General features: G+C 35.9%; 1 protein-coding gene and 1 long non-coding RNA gene across 2 annotated transcripts in view; one reads left to right on the top strand and one right to left on the bottom strand.

Annotated features, from left to right (window-relative positions):
• Nucleotides 1-304: 304 nt before the first annotated feature.
• On the top strand, nucleotides 305-6,962 carry LOC128247568 (uncharacterized). The gene is made up of 2 exons (XR_016241721.1): nucleotides 305-398; nucleotides 5,305-6,962. It is a non-coding gene; the product is annotated as an uncharacterized LOC128247568 (long non-coding RNA).
• A 150-nt stretch (nucleotides 6,963-7,112) lies between these two features.
• Nucleotides 7,113-22,385, bottom strand: part of LOC106873007 (lysosomal phospholipase A and acyltransferase) — a 21,786-nt gene continuing 6,513 nt past the window's right edge. Inside the window, exons 2-6 of the mRNA XM_052966935.2 lie at nucleotides 18,782-18,935; nucleotides 16,057-16,175; nucleotides 14,088-14,186; nucleotides 12,952-13,179; nucleotides 7,113-10,372 (exon numbers count right to left, since the gene is read on the bottom strand). Of these exons, the coding sequence (XP_052822895.1) occupies nucleotides 9,858-10,372; nucleotides 12,952-13,179; nucleotides 14,088-14,186; nucleotides 16,057-16,175; nucleotides 18,782-18,935 (1,115 nt within the window). The 3' untranslated portion in view covers nucleotides 7,113-9,857. The remainder of the gene's footprint in view (nucleotides 10,373-12,951; nucleotides 13,180-14,087; nucleotides 14,187-16,056; nucleotides 16,176-18,781; nucleotides 18,936-22,385) is intronic.

Here is a 22,385-nt window from a genome sequence, read left to right as displayed (position 1 = left end):
TAAATCTAAAATAAAAGATTACATTGATTATGTCAGGCAATTTTTCTAGGATGTTTTCTTTATTTTGTAGGCTTTTAACATAAAAAAATTGTCATTTAGAATTTAAGATAGTGGTGACCTTTTTATGTTTTTTTCAGGCTTGGTTTATCAATCACCATGTTATCCAAAGTGCCCTTCCTTTATTTTTTAAGCTCTTATGGTGTGATTTAAGAGAGGTTTGGCAATATTTTATTTGTTTAGAATATAATTAAGTACATGGACAATAACAACAAACGTTAGTCAAAAAGACATACCTACTCTATTATTTACATACAACAACAGGAAATACTGGCATTTCCTTCTAAAATATTTTAAGACAATTCAAAACATTTGCAACATTACAGTAGGTGATTGCAAGGGTGAGTTACAGAAAATTATCTTTGATTGTTAATGTGACTGCTATTTGTTGGATGTTAAACAATACTATATCAGCAAAATGTTGAGGTAGTTTGTTATATGAACTCTTACACTTTAACTATGAATTGTAGTAGACTTTTTGGTAGACTTTACTGAGAAAAAAGTAGCCCTGTGTCTATTTTACAAGCTATTATGGATTGTATGCTTATAATCAAACATTTGCTTTTCTGTATCTCAGGATGTGGTTATAGAGCAGGATTTTTCGATAATGTTTTCCCACTCCCTCTTCTGCATATTTGTTTCCTCACTCCCCTTTATTCATATTTTGACTAAAATATTTTCAGTCAGAATATTATATATTTTTATACAAGTAGGGTATAGGAAAGCCTGAAAGAAATTAGCAGTGCTAGAACAATAAGGATGCAAGGTCAGAAATGTAAGGGTAATAGACAGGTCCATGATAAGTTAATATGACCATGATAGGGTCTGAAAACTGAACCAAAAGAGACGTGCTGAAAAGTTGTTGACTTGGCACTGTTCCTGCTACTCCATCATCATTATCATCATCATCATCATCATTTAATGTCCGTTGTCCATGCACGCATGGTTTGGACGATTTGACCAGGGCTGGCAAGCTGGAAGGCTGCACCAGACTCCAGTCTGTTTTAGCATGGTTTCTGCAGCTGGATGCCCTTCCTAACACCAACCACTCCGAGAATGTAATGGGTGCTTTTATGTGCCACTGGCATGGGTGCCATTTGTGTGACACCGGTATCTGCCATGACTGGTTTTATTTGGTTTGATGGGTCTTCTTCTCAAGCACAGCATAATGACAAATGGACATGGTCATTGTCTCCATGAAGCCCATTGCTCAAAGCCTGACATAATACCAAATGGTCTCAGTCCTTGCCTCTGTGAAGCCCAATGTTCAAAAGGTACTTTTATGTGCCACTGGCATGGGTGCCATTTGCGTGACACTGATATCTGCTGTGACTGCGATTTTATTTGGCTTGATGGGTCTTCTTCTCAAGCACAACATAATACCAAAGGTCTTGGTCATTGCTTCTGTGAGGCCCAACATTACTCCCTACTATAATAATAATGGTATCATCATCATTGTTATCATTGTCATTAACATCGTCGTCATCATCATCATCATCATCATCATCATCCTTTTACACACTTGCATGAGTCGAACAGGTCTTTCCTAGTGCAGCATTTTGCTATGTGTCACAATCACTTAATATTTTTTGTATGGTTCAGTATGGTTCAGTATTCTCAGATCAGCTTTCACAACTGCACCTCATGACTTTCTTAGCTCTTTCACAAGTTCCTTCCACTTGAACTGCTTGGCACTTTTTAACTCAATTGTCATCTTCCATATGCATTACATGTTTGTACCAGAACTGTCACTTCCATTTTACATCTAATTCTTCTTTTACCCAGATTTTCTCTCAATTCAGTTGCGCTCCATCATTCATCGGCATCAATATTACACATCCAGGTGACTGTGTTTACTTTTTTCTTTCTAGCCTACACATATCCATTTTCAGTGCTCATGTTTCATAACCATGCAACATTGCACTTCATACACAAGCAGAGATAATAGCTACTGAACTTTCCCCAACCTATTATTATTCTGACCCCTATACTTTTGGAACAGCTACCTCTATTGTTAATTAGGTCACTTATATACCCAAAGCTACCAACTACTTCTAGAGAGCCTTCCAAGCATTTGAAAGAATTTATTTCAAGGTTGTTCTTCTTGCTAATTATTCTTGTAGATCTGTTAGTCTATTTGTGATCTCACAACATCTCTTGGGCACCCATAATTTACAGTGGGCAGACCATATGGAATTCCTATATATTCTTTTTCTATACCTCCAGAGTAGTTACTTCCCAGATGACAGTATAGTTCTGTCTGCTTACCTTTTACCTAAAAGCTTCAATTTCACTACATTTATTTTGAAGCTGCTCAGTATTAGACCTGGTTCTTATGACTGAAATTTCTACACTAAATCTTTATCAATTTCAACTATGAGAACTACACCATTAGTATACAAGAGTTCCCACATATGACTGGTCTTAAACTTTGGTTAGAAGCTGGAGAACTCTAAACATAAAGGCTAGTGAACACATATCCATAAGCTAAATTCCTTGCTGAACTCATTACTAATTCTTGTTACTCATGGCATTTCTGTACATATGCACAGTTCTCACAAGCCATTCATTTACACCTTATTTTCGTACAGTGTATGGAATTCTGTCAAAAGTCTTTTCTGGCTCAATGAATGCTAGGCTTAGTGGTTATGAATTTCTTCTGTATATATATATATATATATATAGTCTGCAGATGCCAAACCAGCAAGGGGAAACTGCTGACCTCCCCTGTTCGAAGGTTATAAAGGACACAGGTTTCGTGTGTCACATAGCTAGCTAGAGGCGATGGCTTCTTGGAGCTAATTCACGGCAGCTTTCGTCCTAATTTTGGGACTGCCATGTTGGCTTGGCGATAACTATTAATTTCCAGTACCGCTGCCGTAGTCTCCTTTAGAGAGACTTAGAAATATTAATAACCCTCTCTCTCTCTCTCTCTCTATATATATATATATATATATATATATGTACAAATACATATCACTAAGAAGAGAACATTGGAACCTAGGGTCTGGCATGAAGCTGAACTACGTCACTTTTAAGCTAAATATTTTCTTAATCAGTTGCACTATAACTCTTTCTATTACTTTCATAACTTGATCTATTAACTTGATGCCTTTGCAGTTGCTTCTGTTGGGAACATCTCCTTTGCCCCTGTAGTAGCTGAATATGATACTACTATACCTGTCATTAGGTATCAAAAATACCTTAAACTACTTGATTGAATATGAGTGGTTGGGATAAGCCCTATTCCACCAGCTATTTTCAACATCTCAACCATTATGATGGTCTGGATCCTTTACCTGCCTTCATATCCTTAATCACATAGACAACCAATATAGCTACCAACTTCAATAGCTAATCCTTTTGTTGGGTCTGTTTGCAGTAGCTAATTTTTCTCCCATGTATTCTCTACATTCAGCAACATCTTATAATATTTCTAAGCTTCTCAGCATTAATAAGGATATGTGTAGCTTCTCTCATTTCAAGATGTCAAGACATCATTCCAACGATGTTCTAAAGCTTAAGTCCCTCAGATGCATTGATAAACCTCTTGCTTTTCATGTCTTTCCAAGTTCCACCTGACACCCAGCTTTTCACCAAATGACCTGATATTATTCCCTGCACCGCTCATCTTCAAAATTTTTTGAAATCTGTCTCTTAGCTTTTATGACTATCTTCTGTACCATTGCATCACTACGTATTCTGATCAGTAGGTATCCAGAGTGTTGTCATGGTAATGAAGCTAAAACATGCAGAGTGAAGCTGCTTGGCACAAATTGACCTTAAACTCTGTTGTGCATGCACACTAAGTTTTAACATTCTAGCTCACTTCCAAGGTTTACAGCAGTGTTTGGAAGGGAAGTGTGTAGCATGTGATTGTCACATTGACCATGATAGAAAGTTGAGCAGAGAATCTGCATCAAATTTTGCCAAAAGCTTGGTAATATCTGCTCAGAGGCCTATGCAAAGTTTTCAAAAAGTTTTCATTGTTCTTGACACAATCAAAGAGATTTTGTGCAACTGAAACCCAAGCGTCTTTTTGGTCAGTTGAAAGCAGTTTGGGCACAAACTTGGCAAACATGCATCTCAAACCCAAATCTTTCAGTGATAATGGACTGAACTGAACTGTAACTAAGCTGCACATCCTCTGATGGTGATTCAATGATTTCTTCTCACAGCTGCATGCACATCTGAAATGTTTTTCTCAGTTCTACTGGTTGTGGGTCTCCCAGAACGTTTGTCAATATTGACATTTTTTGGCCATCTTGGAAATGTCTGAACCACTTGTACACTTGTATGCAGCTCATACATTCCTCTCCAAACACTTTCTGCAACTTTGTGTGGGCCTCTGAGCAGGTATCGCCATGACAACTTTCTGTCATGGTCAATGCGACAATCACATACTATACACCTCCCTTCCAAGTACTGCTGTAAATAGTGGAAGTGAGCTAGAACATTAAAACTTACTGTGCATGCACAACAGAGTTCAAGGTCAATTTTTGCTGAGCAGCTTCACTCAGTGTGCTTTAAGCTTTGTTACTATGGCAACAGTCTGGATACTTATTGATCAGACCTCGTATGTTGCCTTCTCTCAGGATGGTACCTTGCTCCATCCACAGATCTAGCTTGTGGCTCACAACAGGTTGTTATATAGAGAAGCTTCCAGTTGTCTATGGTAGAGGTTGCTATCTCCCTCACATTCTTAACATACATTTCACTGAAGACCTTTATGAACATGTCTGCTGCAGGGATTTGTCAGTTTCCATACCTGCGAGTATTATCTAATGTCACTGAATCAAGTAAGCCCTTACTTGAAGTCAGTAATTAGTAGTCTACATTGAGTGGTACATTCTTACCTGGGGAAAGACTTAGTCTCACAACCATGTTTATATGTGTGTTTACCTGTTTGGTATGTAATCCTGAAATTAGTGTTGCAAATGATTGGGTTATTTGCAACTCAGATTTCCAAGAGCCTTATCCTTCTTTATAACTCGTACCATATCCATAACCTCTATGAGTATCAATGTAACTGCTAAGGTGTTGCTCAATATGTCCAGTATAGCCATGGTAATTTGAGTTGTGATTTGTTATCAATGTAGTCTACTAGAAGGCCTCATAGATATGGTCCATTCACTCATCTGTGGTAGTACATATGCAAAGATAACTGTTATTGTGTTTCTCGTGATTAGTTTCAATTTATTTCTTCCTTCACAAACTAAAGTTACTTCATTTATTTAATCTTTTCAGACCTGTGAGTTGCAGTAATTGAGGTAATTAAAGCTTGCAGTACTTGTCATAACTGAGGAGAAAGTGTGGGAAAGTAGGGTAATTCACCTTGCTGTCTAAGATGGGTTTATCAAACTGGATAAGCAGACACTGCTTCAACAATAATAATTCTGATATAATTTCAAGAAAAAAATAAATAATAATGATAATTATAATGTGCTTATCTTAATTATATAAATACACATATAGTAATATAAACGAAATACATAAATACTACTAATAATAATAATAATGATGACTGTATATTTCTACCCTTTTAGTAAATGTTATAGTAATAATACTTTTAACATAAGGCTCACATTTGTGCGGAGATGTATAAGTAATTGAACTGACCGCAGAACTTGACTGGGAGTGAGCAGAGGTGGTGGTGGTGGAGGTCAAACCTAGAAGTCTTCAGTCTAGTGTTCTACCAATTCAGCTGTCTTCTGTCCTTTTTAATAGGTTATGAGGTAGTAGTGGTGATCTCTAATCTGTAAAACTTATGATTTTAGATGCATGCTGTTCATATGTTGTGAAGATATTGTATTACTGATTTGTTTGTATTTTGGTACAGGGGAATGAGACTAGATTACCACAACCGTGTTACAATATTTTCAAGAGGTCTTTTCACACACTCACACACAGAGAAAGCTTTAATTTTGTAGGGTTTCACTTCTTTCAACAGTATTTTACACAAAATTTTATTCATAGTACTGTTTATAATAAAGTGAAGTGGCCAATATGCATTAAATGTTTTGGTCATGAACAATAATTCCATCTATTTTTTAGCATAAGTACATAACTCTTAATAATCTTTGCCATTTCACATATTGAAACCCAAGATGAGTACATTTCTTAAAAAATATCTTTGGAAATGTATTCTCTCATATATAATTTTTTTAAAAAAAGCATTGACAGATTTCAAGCACTTTGTAAAAACATAAAGAATCAGATAGTGACCCAACCAAATCAGAGTATATAGGAAAGATATAGTTATATGAACTATAGTTATATGAACTATGGTATTGGCTACCATACTTGTATTAATAAATGAGTCATTGCTCTTGCTATCTATATTTACATTGTCATGTTGCCTAGTAAAAATAGCAGAAACAAAACACTTTGTAAGCATGATGATCAACAACTTTAAACTGATCAATCAAACAGGTTAAAAAGTAAGAGCTACCAGGAGCTTACTGGGATGATAGTGAAACTACAAAAGTTATAAGAAATCACAGAGGACTTTCACTTTCATTAGATAAACCATTGCTGGTCACTTTCTCCTGTGTCACAATGATGAAGAAGTCTGTAACTCACCAACTCTTAGCCACAGATTCTACATGTTTTTGTAAATATGAGAAATTCAATTTGAAGATATATGTTTATTACCTGTTGTGACAGCTAACATCTTTTACATACACTTGCTTTTGTAATAAACTGCACAGTAAGACTTTCTAATGTATTTCCTTTGATCTATGATATCTTAAATTACAAAGCTGAATTGTAAGGTTGTCTGATTCCTCAATGCTTTCTGAATCCATTGACTGTGAATGCCATAGTAAATGCTTATTTTTGATGTACAGAATGAAGTTTTATTTTTTGTTATTGAAATTAATAAATATCGGAAAAATGGAAATAAAGCCTTTGTTTTACATTTACTAAAATAGTATACAAATTTTCCTATCCAACCTTCTCACTAAAGACAATAACCACTTCACTAAACAGGATTGATCATAACATTATAAGCTGGTATACAAGATCACTAAAGATAAAACAACACAAAGCATATGTTCTCTCAAAATAGTTTATTTTGTGCTATACACATCCTGTAAGACTACAAAGAACTCTCACAAATCATGAGGAGTGTTTTACAGATTATTTTTACTTTGTAGTCCTAGAAATCACAAAAGGAATGTTTTCCCATCCACAACAATCAGTAAAGTGCTATATTCATACCAGTTCTTAATTCCATGTATTGTAATTCATATGATTGCACCGGTAGGATTTCACTAGGATTTTAAAAAACAAAAAATGGTGCATGCAAACTCTTACTAAAATATCTTTTTTTAAAATACTCCTTTATTCACAAAATCTGTTAATATAAGGGCTGTACCACTGCTTGACACCATATTCCATAACCAAATTTTATACCCACTGTGCAAGACAACCTTAATTTTGTAATTTTTAAAATAGAATCAAATATCATCTTATAATTCAACAAACACAGGGTATAAAATTTTCAAACTGATTTATAGTCAACATATAATTTCATAATAAGGTCAATCTCTACCATCACATTAGGATGGAGGATGAAAATAAATGCAAACAATTTCAGTAGATTAACTTGTTTAACAGCTTGTATACTTGAATTATGAAATTATACATATACTTTCAATTCAAAAAAGAAAATGGTATAAATAATCACAGTTTAATAAAATAAAAATAACATACACATTTTTTTTTCAATATATAGGAGAAACTACATCAATCAAGGAAAAATAATTTCTTTTACATAAGGTGTAAATTTAAAATTACCTTCTTGTATCTTAGTAAAGAAATTAGTAAAATATTTTGAAAACTTATAAAGCGAAGACTGTAAACTAATGATAAAGATGGTTAGGAGATGTCTAAATGCTTAAAAATGGATTTCATTTCATTGAGATATTGTAGTTGTTCATACAAAAAGAAATAGTTCATACAAAATTAAAAACATGGTAAAATAAACGGTAAGAAAAAAGAAAGCAACAGTCTGTTTCTATTTAAAAGTACTGTGAATTAACTTCTGGTCAACCTGAATCAACCTTTAGGGAAAGCATGTAAACATATAGTCAACAAAATCAATCTTGTATATAATACTAGCACTTATTTAATAAATCTTGGGAAAATGAAAGTGAAATTTTAACTCCAACAGTATTTAAACAGTAATTTAGTCTTTAATTAAATACTGGTTTCGAATTTTGTCACAAGGCCAGCAATGTTAGGGGAGGAGGTAAGTTAATTACATTGACCCTAGTACTCAACTGGTACTTATTTTATCAATCCTGAAAAGATGAAAGGCAAAGTTAACCTCGGAAGAATTTGCACTCAGAATGTAAAGAAGGACAAAATACTTAGCAGCATTTTGTCTGGTACGGTAACAATTCTGCTAGTCCACCACATTCTCTTTAGCTAAATATTAATACTAAATACCTATTCACTAAAACAATGAAAACAAAAACACTATAGAGTAGAAGTAAGCTCTCAAAAAAGAAAAAGACATAGTTGATACAATTATCCCCCTGTTTTTAACTCACTATGTGATTAAACATCAACCTTATACACCAATGCTCCACAACCTTTTTTTCATTTGCGGTACACTTATATTCTTTTCAAAATTCGGTGGCACACCTGAACTAAAAATATAACTAAAAGTATAGGGAAAAAAATTATATTCAGGTTACACTGTGGCACACCTAGTATCATCTCATGGCACACCAGTGCTGCAACATACCAGTTGCGGAGCACAGTTCGAGACTATAAATGAAAGTTATCTGGTTTGTAAACTATAGAAGCAGAGCAAATTAAATTCTAATGAAACAGATAATTTTTCCCAGCTAACTCAATAATCTAAGCACTAACTTGATTATTTAAGCTTAAAAAAAATTTACTGGGTTTCACAGAATAACATTTATTTGCTTAATGCTACATAAAATACAAAGGTTTCAAACTTAGAATTATGAAAATAGACAGAATGACATCAAATTGGTAGAAAACTTACAACTGTGACATTTTATTTTCAGAAGAAGAGGTTAACAATTTAAAATCATAATCAACCAAACTACATAAAAATTTCGGTGTTTCTCTCATGTACAAAAAAAAAATAAATAAATAAACAACATATACAAAAGATTTTTAAGAACATTTCAAAAGACTTTTTTAAAAAAATATAAATAAAAAAATTCAGGCATGGGTGTGTGATTAAAAAGTGTCTTCTACTATGGCCCTGAGTCAGTCAATGCTTTGCAAGGGAATTTGGTAGATGGAAGCTGGGAAGAAACCTATCATAAGTGTGTGTGTGTGTGTGTGTGTGTGTGTGTGTGTGTGTGTGTGTGTGTGTGTGTGTGTGTGTGTGTGTGTGTGTGTGTGTGTGTGTGTGTGTGTACGTGTGTGTGCATGCGTGTGCATTTGAGCATATGCTTCACCATTTACCAAATAGTGTTGGTTTGTTTACATTCCTGTAACTTAACAGCTTGGCAAAAGAAACTGCTAGAATAAGTAACAGATTAAAAATAAGTACTGGTAGGGTCACTCTGATTGACTATACCCTTCAAATACCCTGATTGACTATACCCTTCCCAGCATGGATGGGGCCCAATGACTGAAACAAGTAAAAGAATAAAAGCAAAATGATTTAAAGATGTCAGACTCAAAAATAAGAGGGATCACAAATTTCTCTCTTGTTAAATAAAATGCAAATACTGATATGATATTTTTTTTTTTAATAAATGCTTTTATATATTGTTATAAAAATATTTTTTCTTTTATCCATAGAAAGTTCATTTCTTGGTTACTATTTCTTGTATCAGATCAATCAATTTTTGACTTTGCAATATTTTCAAATGATCTTGATTTTCAACAGTATAATTGTGAACAGACTGTTTTTGTTGTTTTGACCATCTAAGACAGCCTTCTAAACTGTCTTTGTTTACAGTCCCATCTCCAGGTCCATATATTATCTTTGGTGCACTGTTAGGAAATCCTTCATCATATTGATATGTAGCTGGAGTAGGTATATTTACTCCATATATACAATGAATTTCCACTCCAGGTGGATGGAGGTTTTTCACAAGATTTTCTGTGTCTTTACGCATTTCATAGCCAGCTGTATAATTCAAATCTTCAAACAACTGTTTATAGTCTTTAACAGTATAATTGCGTCCAGGACGAGACACAAGGATTTCATCAGATTTCCAAAAACTATCATATGGCATAAGCCAAGCTGTTGAAGATGCACTACGCTGGTATGTTCGAATAACATTTTCTTTCAGTAAAACAATGCCAAGATTATCTCCTGTAAATAAAAGCAGAAAAAAATATTCTGAAATATTACTTTACAAAACGTGTTTGAGAAAGAGAGGAAATATATTTTGAAACATTACTGTTAATTACCATCCTTCTTATAATAATAATTTTCTGGACACTTTTGTCAATTCCAAGCCATTCGTTATTGTTAAATAGTCTACACATATATACACTACAAACACAACACAAATAACAGGATATAGATACATGTACACATTGACAGAAACAATCACATATAAACGCAAATAAGTAATTATGGACAACTTTGAAGCAAGATTTTTTACTTTTAGTTGAAAAATGTTTTTAGGAAAAAAGTAAAAACCTTTAACATGTATCCTTGTAGTAAATTTCCTTTAGCCTTAGTAACTTGTTTTACAACCAACAAAAAAATTACCTAAACTGTTATTGCTAAGTTAATATTGTCTTCATTTATTTAAAATTATTATTGCTATATCATTATTTTCAGTAATCCTAGATGTTATCTAACTTCATGATGAATCTTCTCTGTAGCCTATCTTAAGCAACAACACAAGTTTATATTCATAGTGATTTTAATTTAATGCTGTTTCAATGCATACATTAGTTTTTTATGGAGCTCTGCAAGCTTCCCCAGTGAATGTATTGTTAACTATTTTTAATACATCAAGACACATTTTGTTTAAGCATGATACTGACAAGCCTCAAGAAGGGTGAAACAGCATCTGTCATTCTCATGAGTCATTGCAATGACAATTTTTGTCTTGCTCCAATACATACTGCTTTTTAACAGAAGTCTGTGAAGAGATTTTTATCTCAGACAATTCTATAGCAGCATATTTTTAATGCTTTATATACATATAATATGATAAACAGATAGTGATAAGTGGGTTCAGATGTAGCAAGTGAGAAGACAGCACTGGTTTGGTCGTGTGATGCGTATGTATAAAGAAAAGCTAATTGCTTGAAGTGGATGGAGTTTGTGGAAGAAGGAAACCCAAGAAGACATGAGATGATGTACTAAAGGTTGATTTCAAGTTGTTGAGCTTCTTGGAGGAGATGACAAAGGACTCAGAAGATTGGCAATTTGCTGAGCTTGAAAAGACCCATCCATCACTGAGAAAGTGAGGTTCTAAAGACAAAATGTTTATGCCTGAACATACTGGGCCCTGCCCCTGCATTTAACCTCCTTCCCCACACCACTTGTGAAGCATTCTCCATATTTCATCTTCCTAACTATAGTACTACTCAGTAGCTGTAATAATTTAAGAGCTGCATTGGCACATATTTCATACTCCTTTTGTGTTACCAGTTATCTCCTCCTTCCCTTGAAACCACTTCCTATTAACATTCATTCCTCATTCTCATCCTTCCCCAGACTATTTTTTCCCATTACTGTGCCTCCAGTTATTTCTCCCTCTACTCTGAGTTACACCTCATATCTCATGGTTAATACCTCACATATCTGCTATCATTCTCAACACCTCATATCTGTCATAGATGCCTACCCCTTTGTTATTTACTGCAGCCACACTTTTGTACTTCTAGCCTCCAACTCAGTCATTGTGTATCCCCCTCCTCACAACTTTTACATTTTGTGTATCATCTCCCTACATTCTGTAGTCATGTGGCTCACTGGATCCTGTCAAACCATCCAACCCATACCAGCTGGGAAAATGGATGTTAAATGATGATGATGATAATAATAGTGATGTGTGTGATATATACATCGCTGCTGCCGCCACCGCCATCATCATCATCATCATCGTTTAATGCCTGTTTTCCATGTTGGCATGGGTTGGACAGTTTGAAAGGAGTTGACCAGCTGAAGGGCTGTTCAGGCTCCATGTCTGATTTTGTTACTACAGCTGGATGCCCTTCCTAATGCTAACCACTTTACAGAGTGTACTGGATGCTTTTGTGCAGCAATGGCACAGGTGCTTTTTATGTGGCATCAGCACTTATGAGCCCACAAGATTAGGGATGCTCAGCTAGAGAGGGTTGCAAGGGACGAGCCTGTATGCAAGAGCGACCATACTTTCACTTAGCTTGACGTTCATATATATTTAGGTATAGATGTGTAAGAAACACAGATATGCCATAGGTATAAGTGTGCATGTTTAGTTAAGAAGTCTGCTTCCCAGCCACATTACAAATGTTTCAACCACATTTCATAAAATTACTTATTTATAACAAGTGTGATGTCATATCTCTAATAAAGACTATAACTTTGATAGGTTTTTCGGCCAGTATAGGCCCAGGCCATGTCTAACTTTATAGCACCAACTGGTGCTATATGTGGTAAATACACAGTAATCTTTGACTAAATGAGTAGATGTCAAGATCACTCGACTAACTCTACAGCAAGCAGTCTGTACTTTAAAATGGTCGTTTTTCATATGAAATATAAAAACAGTACTCGCAAATCCTGCTCAGCTACTGAGAGTGTGCAAATATCTAGAGTTTTGAAAAGCCCTTCCTTCCACCCAATGCTAAAAAGAAAGAAAAAAAAAGGTATATAAAATATAGGATATTAAGATTAGAAATGATGACAACCATAACATACATAGATACACATTTGTACAATCTTACCAGAAATCATGAGCCGAAGAGGTTTCACAGCACCACCCCAAACTCCTGAAATTGTAATCATCTTCCCAATATATTTATCCTTCCATGCCTGTTTTTGATTATTCAGAAAATACAGCATTGTTGGACTGCCCATGCTGTGTGTTATCAATGTAATTTTGGAGTTATTGTTCATGTTGTAAGTTTCTTCAACGAGTTCTTTAAAATTCTTGAAATATTCTTGAAATTCATCTAAACAAAAAAACAAAAAAAATTCATTTTTAGATAATGATACATATGTAAGTGTGTATGTATGAGAGAGAGAGAGAGAGAGGGGGAGAGAGAGAGAGAGAGAGAGAGAGAGAGAGAGAGAGATAGAGCGAGAGAGAGAGAGAGAAAGAGAGAGCGAGAGAGAGAGAGAGAGAGAGAGAGAGAGAGAGAGAGAGAGAGAGAGAGAGAGAGAGAGAGAGAAGTGGAGAGAATATTGACAATAAACGAAAAGCTTGCCTAAAAATTTAAAGGATTTTATATCAATCTTGTGCTTCAACATCTTTAAGATAAAATTATCATTTTCAAAATTCAAAAGGAAACAGAAAACTGAACTAGCATCATTGCTTTTTATTTGTTAGCAAAAGACAGTAGTGACATCAGTCATTTTTATTTATAAACAAAATTAAATTAAATTAAAATAACAGAATTAGCACCACTTAAAGAAGCTTATGTAGAAAATGTGGTAATGAATAGAGAGAATCTACCAAAGACTTGAAGAGGAAGGAGTTACATATGATCTGTTGAATGTGCAAGGTGAGCAAAACAGAAAGATAAAGAGAAAGTGGATAACAAAAACAAAAAATGTTGTACCATATAAAGTGAGAAAACAATAAAACAAAGAAACAAACTAGTCCTTGAAATTAAAGAAATCTCTTGCAATATTTGTTCTATACCAAATTAGATACTAGCGTGTCACTCTCACTGTTAGAAATGCAGAGCCAACTTGAAACCTGTAATCAATGGCACTATTGTTCATATAATGTGATATGAAATAAATTTTAAAAATACCTGCATTATAAGCAATATAATAATGTATAGGATAACTTTCCTTAGATATTGTAATAGTATATTTTTCTGGAAAACACAACAAAGAGAAAAAGCAAACTTACTTGGAGAACGTCTGAAATCATAAGGTGCTCCTCGGATAGAAATATTTCTAGATAATCCCAGTTTTACAAGTCGTTCCACAATGAAGTAGTAGTAGCTGGCTGTGAAATTAACAAAATGAGTTGCAGTTTTATTCCAAAAAATTTATTGTTATTTTTGTGGAAAACAAATAAATAGCTTGACATGGTTTACAAATACTTTTTGTATATAAAAGAAAACCTTTCCTTTTTACAAATGTCTGAGGAATGACTTGAGGACAGATGACTGACATCTAAATATGTCATCACATTTAGGCAGAAAAACAAGTGTTTTATTATTGCAAGGCCTGCCCAAAGTTTAAAAAATATTGGAAGGAATCAATAGATGATTTGGGTTCAAGCAAATCAAAAGACTGTATAAAATCTTTAAATTTACTTGCAGCATTTGATATAATCAATTTTGAAGCTCATTGTTTGGGTTAAGTAAAATTTTGATTAATAATTGAATGGATCAGAAGATCTATTTTTCAAAATACATATGGATACATACCTTTCTATTTTAGAAAGAATGCTTTCAATTTTATGATAAAGCAGTGTTTAAAAATTAATATTACAGCATTGGAACCTATTGCTGGTAAGTTACAGTCTGCTGTGATCAAAAGCAATCCAGACTTGAGCATCCCATCTATTTATGTAATTAGGATCACATTATCCATTCTGCTCTACCTGTTTTATGATGATAAAGTGTAATTTGAACAAATTTGGCTAATATTTTTAGCATGGCTTCTTCATTGGCTGGGACCTGTTTAAATTGCAGTAATTGAACAGCAAGGTACAGAAATCAGTATGATTAACCTTAATGTATATGGATTATTTTTTGCTTTTACTTGCTGTATCTGGAGGAAAGGGTAAAACCCATGACTTTGTAGAATTTTGGGAGATGATGGCAAGTAAGTTGTTCATTTGTAGAAGGAAGAAAATAGAGGACAAAACTGAAGCCTGAGGTACATCAGAGTTCATTGAGAGTCAGGTGCAAAGATCTTTATCAACACATGCTGAAATAGTGCAATCAGATAGGAAACCAACAATCAAAGACATGAGAAATAGATGGGGTCCTTGGTGGGCAATTTTAATAGGAGGTTCATATACTAAACATCACTGAGAGCTTCATGATGTATAGGGCAACAATATTGCTCTCACCCAATTTCTCTAAGGAGAGAGCCTACTGGCAGGTGATGTAAGTGATTAGGTCTTCAGTGTATCTGTCTTGTTGGAAGTTGTATTCTGGTTGTTAAGGAGTGAGAGATTTAAGGTGCTGAAGAACATCATTGAAAGTGGGTAAGATTGGACAACAAAAGGCAGAATGAGAGAAATTGCCTTTCTTGGAAATAAGAAACAGTGTAGTGTGTTTCAAAAGATTAGGTTATGTTCCTGTAGAAAAGGGAGGGTTGAAGTGTTTTCTGAGTATGAGTACTAGCTCTGGACTTCAATGTTTGAGGGTATAGAAAAGGATATTGTCAAAGCCAGTGTTTATGTTGGTTTGAAGTGACTTTTGCACAAAGTGTGTCTGTGAGGATGTGAGCCTGTTGGAGATTTACAATGTTTAAACATAAAATAGATAACAAGTTCAAAGATTGTAAGTAAACCATACTACAATACTGCAGTTGTTAAACAACACCAGTTAACTCTGTTTACATGGATACATATAACACAAATAAAACAACAAATCAAAAATCTATTGACTATTATTCAAAATGTGACCATCCTGTCTCAGGGAGCTTGTTATAAGATTTCATACTGGGAACACGTAATCTCCATTTAAAACATGGTAGGATTTATTTAGGGAATACTCAGTTGCTACACTGAGCTGACCAAGTGGATACATAAAAGTTCTCTTTTTGGTCTCTGTAGTTTTTGCTTTATGGCCATGTATTCTACAATGAAAATCAAAGCCAGAAAATTTTGAGGTAAAAAACAAACAAACAATACTCACTAAACTTTTCTCTCCAAGGGTCCAAAAACTCTATTGTTTCAGTTTTACCAAAGCCAGGAACTTTTACATTAACACCAGGTGAGTCAAATGTTTTTCGAGTTTTGGGATCATATATTAACCTGAGAGTTAAAAGAATGAGATTAGTAAAACACTACAGGAAAAAAAATATAAACCTAAATCATAACAAATTCATTTTTAGATCTTTCATAAAGATAAGCTAGTACAAGCTAAAACAAAGAGTTTTTGGTACTGTTGATAAAATCTACCAAAATTGGCATTGTTTATTGCCCCTAAGAAAAGTACATTAAAATGTGCATAACTTCAATGAAATTAACTGAATATTACTTCTTTCTTTTACTAGTTTCAGTCATTGGACAGTAGCTGTATATATGATTATAACTGACTCACAGAACTTTGATACATATTTTTATCAGTCTCTATTGAATGGTTAACTTTATTTTTTGACTCAAAGAGACATAACTCAATACCAAAATATCATACGGCATTTTTGTTCCATGCACAGATTTTACATTGATTTACATTATAAAAACCACACACCACAAATACACACACACACACACACACTATTGCTGCCACAGTAAAATGAAACCAGGGTACTCAATAAAGTGGTTGATATTAAGAAGGGCATCCAGCTATAGAAATCATATAAAAAATGAAACATGAATGTGACTTGGGTCTTCAGCCATGTAGAGGTAAGTAACTCTGAATAAGCACTCAGGCCATAATGATCCTTCTGACTCTCTTTCTCTCTCTCACACACATACACACACAATGAGCTTCACTGCCATATCCATCTACCAAATCTGACTCACTAAACTGAGCCAAATTGAGGCTTTGATCGAAGACATTTGCAACAGATTAGGGTGGTGAGTGAGAGTCATTAATGGACAGAAAGTTGGTAGGGGAGGTCATGAGGGTAGGCCAAAGAGGGAGGGGAAACTAATGGGGGATGTTGAGGGGAAATAATCTACATGTTATTACTTATAGCTTTATCTACTTCATGTTCCATGATTAAAAATGATTTTTATATATAGATGCAGGCATGAGTTAAAAACACAGGCATAATTATATGGTTATGCAGTTAAGAAGTTCAACTTCTCAACCATGTGGTTTGGGTTAAGTTCTACTGACACCTTGGGCAAGCAACTATAGAACCAGGCCAACCAAAATCTTGCAAGTGGATCTGGTAGACAGGCATTGAAAAAGCCTGGTGTCTCTCTCTCTCTCTCTCTCTCTCTCTCTCTCTCTCTCTCTCTCTCTCTCTCACTGTGCATCTCCTTGTCTCAACATCATGTGATAGTTATTAAGACTGAATTCAATTTCATAATATTTTTAATTCTTATAAAATCCAACACATTGTAAGCCAGTACTTTTCCTAATTATTTCCCTTTTTCTTGGGCTCTCTCTCTCTCTCTCTCTCTCTCTCTCTCTCTCTCTCTCTCTCTCTCTCTCTCTCTCTCTCTCTCTCAATCAGTACTATTGACAAAAAATTTTTCACCTAACCAACTGCAACAAGAATTTTTCTCCAGTCGATATTTGTTCATTGTGTTTAAATAACTATTATTAACAACAACAAAAACAACAACTTTGCCTCATATTTCACAATCATAGTGTACATATGTAATTCCAGTGAAATATAGGTGGACAGCAAGATTAAAATTTTCAAAATATATCTCACATATTTCACATTAAAATGGTTTTGTTCTTGTGTATAAAATTTGGGGTCAAAAACTTCATGTTTTCCTACAAATCTCAAAGCAACATCTAGTAATATTTTAATGACCTTTTATTAATAAATGTTTCATTACACAAAGATATTTACCACTGTAATAACGTCCTACTGATTTAGCATTTCAAAAGATGCCTTGAAATCTATAATGTCCATCAACAGATTCTTTAGGATTTGTGATTTGTTGATGGACATTGTAAAGCTTATGCATTTATTGAAGATAGTTGGATGATAGTTGGAAAGATTCTATTTCTCTTATAGATAGTTATATGTTGGATATTTATGTATTGGAAACAGGACAATCTTTGTCAGTGCTCAAGGTGGAAAAGCAAAGAGCATTGTTTCTCTGGAAACCTTTGGCTGAAAATTATTTAACATTTTGCCAGAAATAACAGTCTTTTTTAACTGTGCCACTCAGTAACAAAGAATATAAATGTTGTGTTTCAAAGAATACGTTGATGCAAAGTTACCATGATTTTTTTTCAAGAAATTGATCATCTGGATCTTTTGTTTCAGGCAATGCCAAATATCCTACAACAATATTATCAAGTGAGAAAGCAGATGGTTCTGTTTCAATGCCCTCATAGGCCAGATCTGGGTTGGTCTAAGATTAAACAAGAACTGTCTTCAGTTTCATCTATATTATAACCTCAACCCATATATTGTTTTCACCTTTAGGTCAATGGTCAAGTATTTTAACAACTCAATTGCTACTATGTCTAGAAATAGTCACTTATCCGTCCATTAGTGATAATAAATACTAGCAAGTACTATGTAAAATAAAGGTCATAATTATTGGACAAAAACAATTCTTTATGAAAGAATGAGGCTACAGTATAATTACAATATGAACTGAAATGCCTTAACCGGAATTATCAACACACACACACATGCACTCACAAAAAATACAAACATGTATTTAGAGAGATTAAAAAAGGACGTTAAATGATGACAATGATGACTAAATAATATTACCTCATGTTATCAACAAAACAGCACTGAGCAATTGTGATTTGAGTAAGATCCAACCATAATGTGTAATAATAATTAGTTTTCGTCTCGCAGTAGACAAAAGGACTTAGGCTTTTGTTCAACTTTGCAGAAATCTGGCTGCCTCCATCTCCAGGAACTATAAAACAAAACAAAAGATAAGTTAAAGTTACAATAAAGTTTAGTTATTTTAGTTAAAAAAAAAAGTAGGGAGAGATTAACCCTTTCATGATCATATTTCAAATGAAATTCACTGTCTAAGTGGTTTTTGTTAATTTTGAAAATAACGATGAATTTGGTTGCAAGTAGCCAGTGCTGATGGACTGGCTCCTGTGCAGGTGACACATAAAATACACCATTTCGAGTGTGGCTGTCGCCAGTACCGCCTGACTGGCCCTTGTGCCGGTAGCACGTAAAATCACCCACTACACTCTCTGAGTGGTTGGCATTAGGAAGAGCATCCAGCTGTAGAAACTCTGCCAAATTAGATTGGAGCCTGGTGTCGCCTCCTGGTCCACCAGTCCTCAGTCAAATCGTCCAACCCATGATATATATATATATATATATCATCATCATCGTCGTTTAACGTCCGCTTTCCATGCTAGCATGGGTTGGACGATTTGACTGAGGACTGGTGCAACCGGATGGCTACACCAGGCTCCAATCTAATTTGGCAGAGTTTCTACAGCTGGATGCCCTTCCTAACGCCAACCACTCAGAGAGTGTAGTGTGGGTGCTTTTACGTGTCACCCGCACGAAAACGGCCACGCTCCACCCCCCATCCCAGGGTCACACGGGCCCACTCCTCTGACACCCACTCCTCCCACACTGTCAGGATTGGCACTCTCAACGTCGGCACGCTGAAAGGTAGGTCTGGTGAGATTGTTGAGATGCTTGAACGGCGACGCGTAGATCTGTGCTGCATCTAAGAAGTAAGATGGAGAGGAGGTTCTGCGAGGTTCCTCACAGGCAAAGAACACAGGTACAAGTTTTTCTGGGCAGGGAACACTGACGGAGTCGGGGGCGTAGGAATACTTCTAGCAGAGAAATGGATTGATAAGGTAATCGAGGTAGTTAGAGTATGTGACAGAGTACTTAAGATTAGACTAGTGCTTCATCATAGGCTAGCTACTGTCATCTCAGCCTATGCCCCTCAACCAGGGCTCCCGGATGGGCTGAAAGACCAATTCTATGACACCCTCTTGCAAACTACCTCGTCGACAAGAGACAGAGACCTTCTCTTTGTGGCTGGTGACTTCAATGGTAATGTCGGACGTCGTGCTGGAGGCTTCTATGGCATACATGGAGGCTATGGCTTCGGTTCCCGCAACGAGGAGGGAACTAGACTGCTGGAGTTCTGTGATGCAACCGATCTTATGGTTTGCAATACCAACTTCAGGAAACCTGCCTGTCACCTAGTCACCTACCAATCCGGCAGACACTCTAGCCAAATCGACTACATCCTCGCCAGAACTAGAGAAAGAGGGAAGCTTATAAATGCCAAAACCCTCCCTGGCGAAGAATGTACACCCCAACACAGATTAGTAGTTAGCGACTTTGAGATCAAGGCAATATGGGTGCCCAGAAGTAGACCGGCCTGGGGAGAAGGGTATGGAAACTTAAAGACCCTGCAAATGGACAGAGATTTAGAGACAAGTTACTTGAAGCATTTGACGAAATAGAAGGGAATATAGCATCATACAACATGGAAGACAGACCAGATCTGTGGCTGGTGTAAAGTCCCCTCTCGACCCAGAGTAACGTGGTGGTGGAACAAGGATGTAGACGGGGCTATTAGACAAAAGAAACAGGCTTGGAAGGACTGGAAGAACGGTGGTAGCAGGGAATTGTACCAATCTGCCAGAAGGGAAGCTAGGCGACAGGTTTATTTAGCCAGAGGGGAAGCAGATAAGAAAAGATTTGCCAATGTTCTGCGCCGTGAGGACCAAAGACTCGAAGTATTTCGTGTTGCAAGACAGTGTAGGAGAGAGAATAGTGATGTTGTAGGTGAGAAATGTGTTCGCATGGATGATGGTACGCTTGCACTAAATGAGGCTGCAAAGAAAGAGGTCTGGAGATGCCACTACGATAGATTGCTTAATAAAGAGAATGAATGGGAGAAAGAGAGCCTGCCGTATGTTGACCCAACAGAGGGACAAGCTATCCAAGTTGACAGTACCAGGGTAGATAAAGCAATTAAGAGTATGAAGACAGGGAAAGCCCCCGGCCCATCAGGAATCACTGTAGAGGTGCTCAAAATATCTGGCAGTGTTGGCTACAGCCTAGTCACCCGTATTACGAACCAGGTGATACACGAAGGAGTCATACCCAATGACTGGTGTAGCAGCACCATAGTAAACTGCTACAAAGGTAAAGGTGACACTTTAGACACTAATAATTACAGAGGCATCAAGCTGTTAGATCAGGTTATGAAAGTTACGGAGAGGGTCATAGCCCAACTAATTAGGGAGCAAATCAATTTAGATGAGATGCAGTTTGGGTTCGTGCCAGGTAAAAGCACCACTGATGCCATATTTCTAGTGAGACAGCTGCAGGAGAAATATCTAGCCAAGGATAAACCTCTGTATCTGGCCTTCGTTGACATGGAGAAAGCCTTTGACAGGGTCCCCCGATCCCTTATCTGGTGGTCAATGAGGAAACTTGGGATAGAAGAATGGTTAGTGGGAGCTGTGCGAGCCATGTACAGACATGCTGTCAGTAGGGTGAAGGTTGGAAATGAGTACAGTAATGAATTCCGGGAAGAGGTAGGGGTCCACCAAGGTTCCGTCCTCAGCCCCCTCCTATTTATCATAGTCCTCCAGGCGATCACAGAGGAATTCAAGACAGGTTGCCCCTGGGAGCTCCTCTATGCTGATGACCTTGCACTAATTGCGCAGTCACTATCAGAACTAGAGGAGAAGTTTAAGGTGTGGAAGCAAGGATATATTATATATATATATATATATATATATATATATATATATATATAATATATATATATATATTATATATATATATATATATATATATATATATATAGAATTGAAGGGCCTTAGAGTCAACCTAGCTAAAACCAAAATCCTAATAAGTAGGAAGGTAGACAAAACACAAACCCCTTCAGGTAGATGGCCCTGCTCAGTATGTAGAAAAGGAGTAGGTAGTAACTCTATAAGATGTACCCGGTGCAAGCTATTGACACATAAGAGGTGCAGCAACATCAAAGGCAGGTTAACTAGCAAGTTAGTTTTTGTTTGTGGCAGATGTTCAGGTGCAATAAAGACTGTAAACAAACAGGAAACAACTTCTATCTCATTCCAGGGTGAAAAAATAGAGGTAGTCGATAGCTTCCGCTATCTGGGCGACCAAGTTAGTAGTGGGGGTGGGTGCGCTGAAAGTGTAGCTGCTAGAATAAGAATAGCCTGGGCAAAGTTTAGAGAGCTCTTACCCCTGCTGGCGACAAAGGGACTCTCACTCAGAGTAAAAGGCAGACTGTATGACGCATGCGTACGAACAGCCATGCTACATGGCAGTGAAACATGGGCTGTAACTGCTGAGGACATACGTAAGCTCGCAAGGAATGAAGCCAGAA

The sequence above is a fragment of the Octopus bimaculoides genome, chromosome 1, assembly GCF_046866305.1.
Source record: "Octopus bimaculoides isolate indiv1 chromosome 1, ASM4686630v1, whole genome shotgun sequence".
Taxonomy (NCBI): domain Eukaryota; kingdom Metazoa; phylum Mollusca; class Cephalopoda; order Octopoda; family Octopodidae; genus Octopus; species Octopus bimaculoides.
Note: the sequence above shows the minus strand (reverse complement) of the source record. Positions and strands in the feature narration are given on the sequence as shown.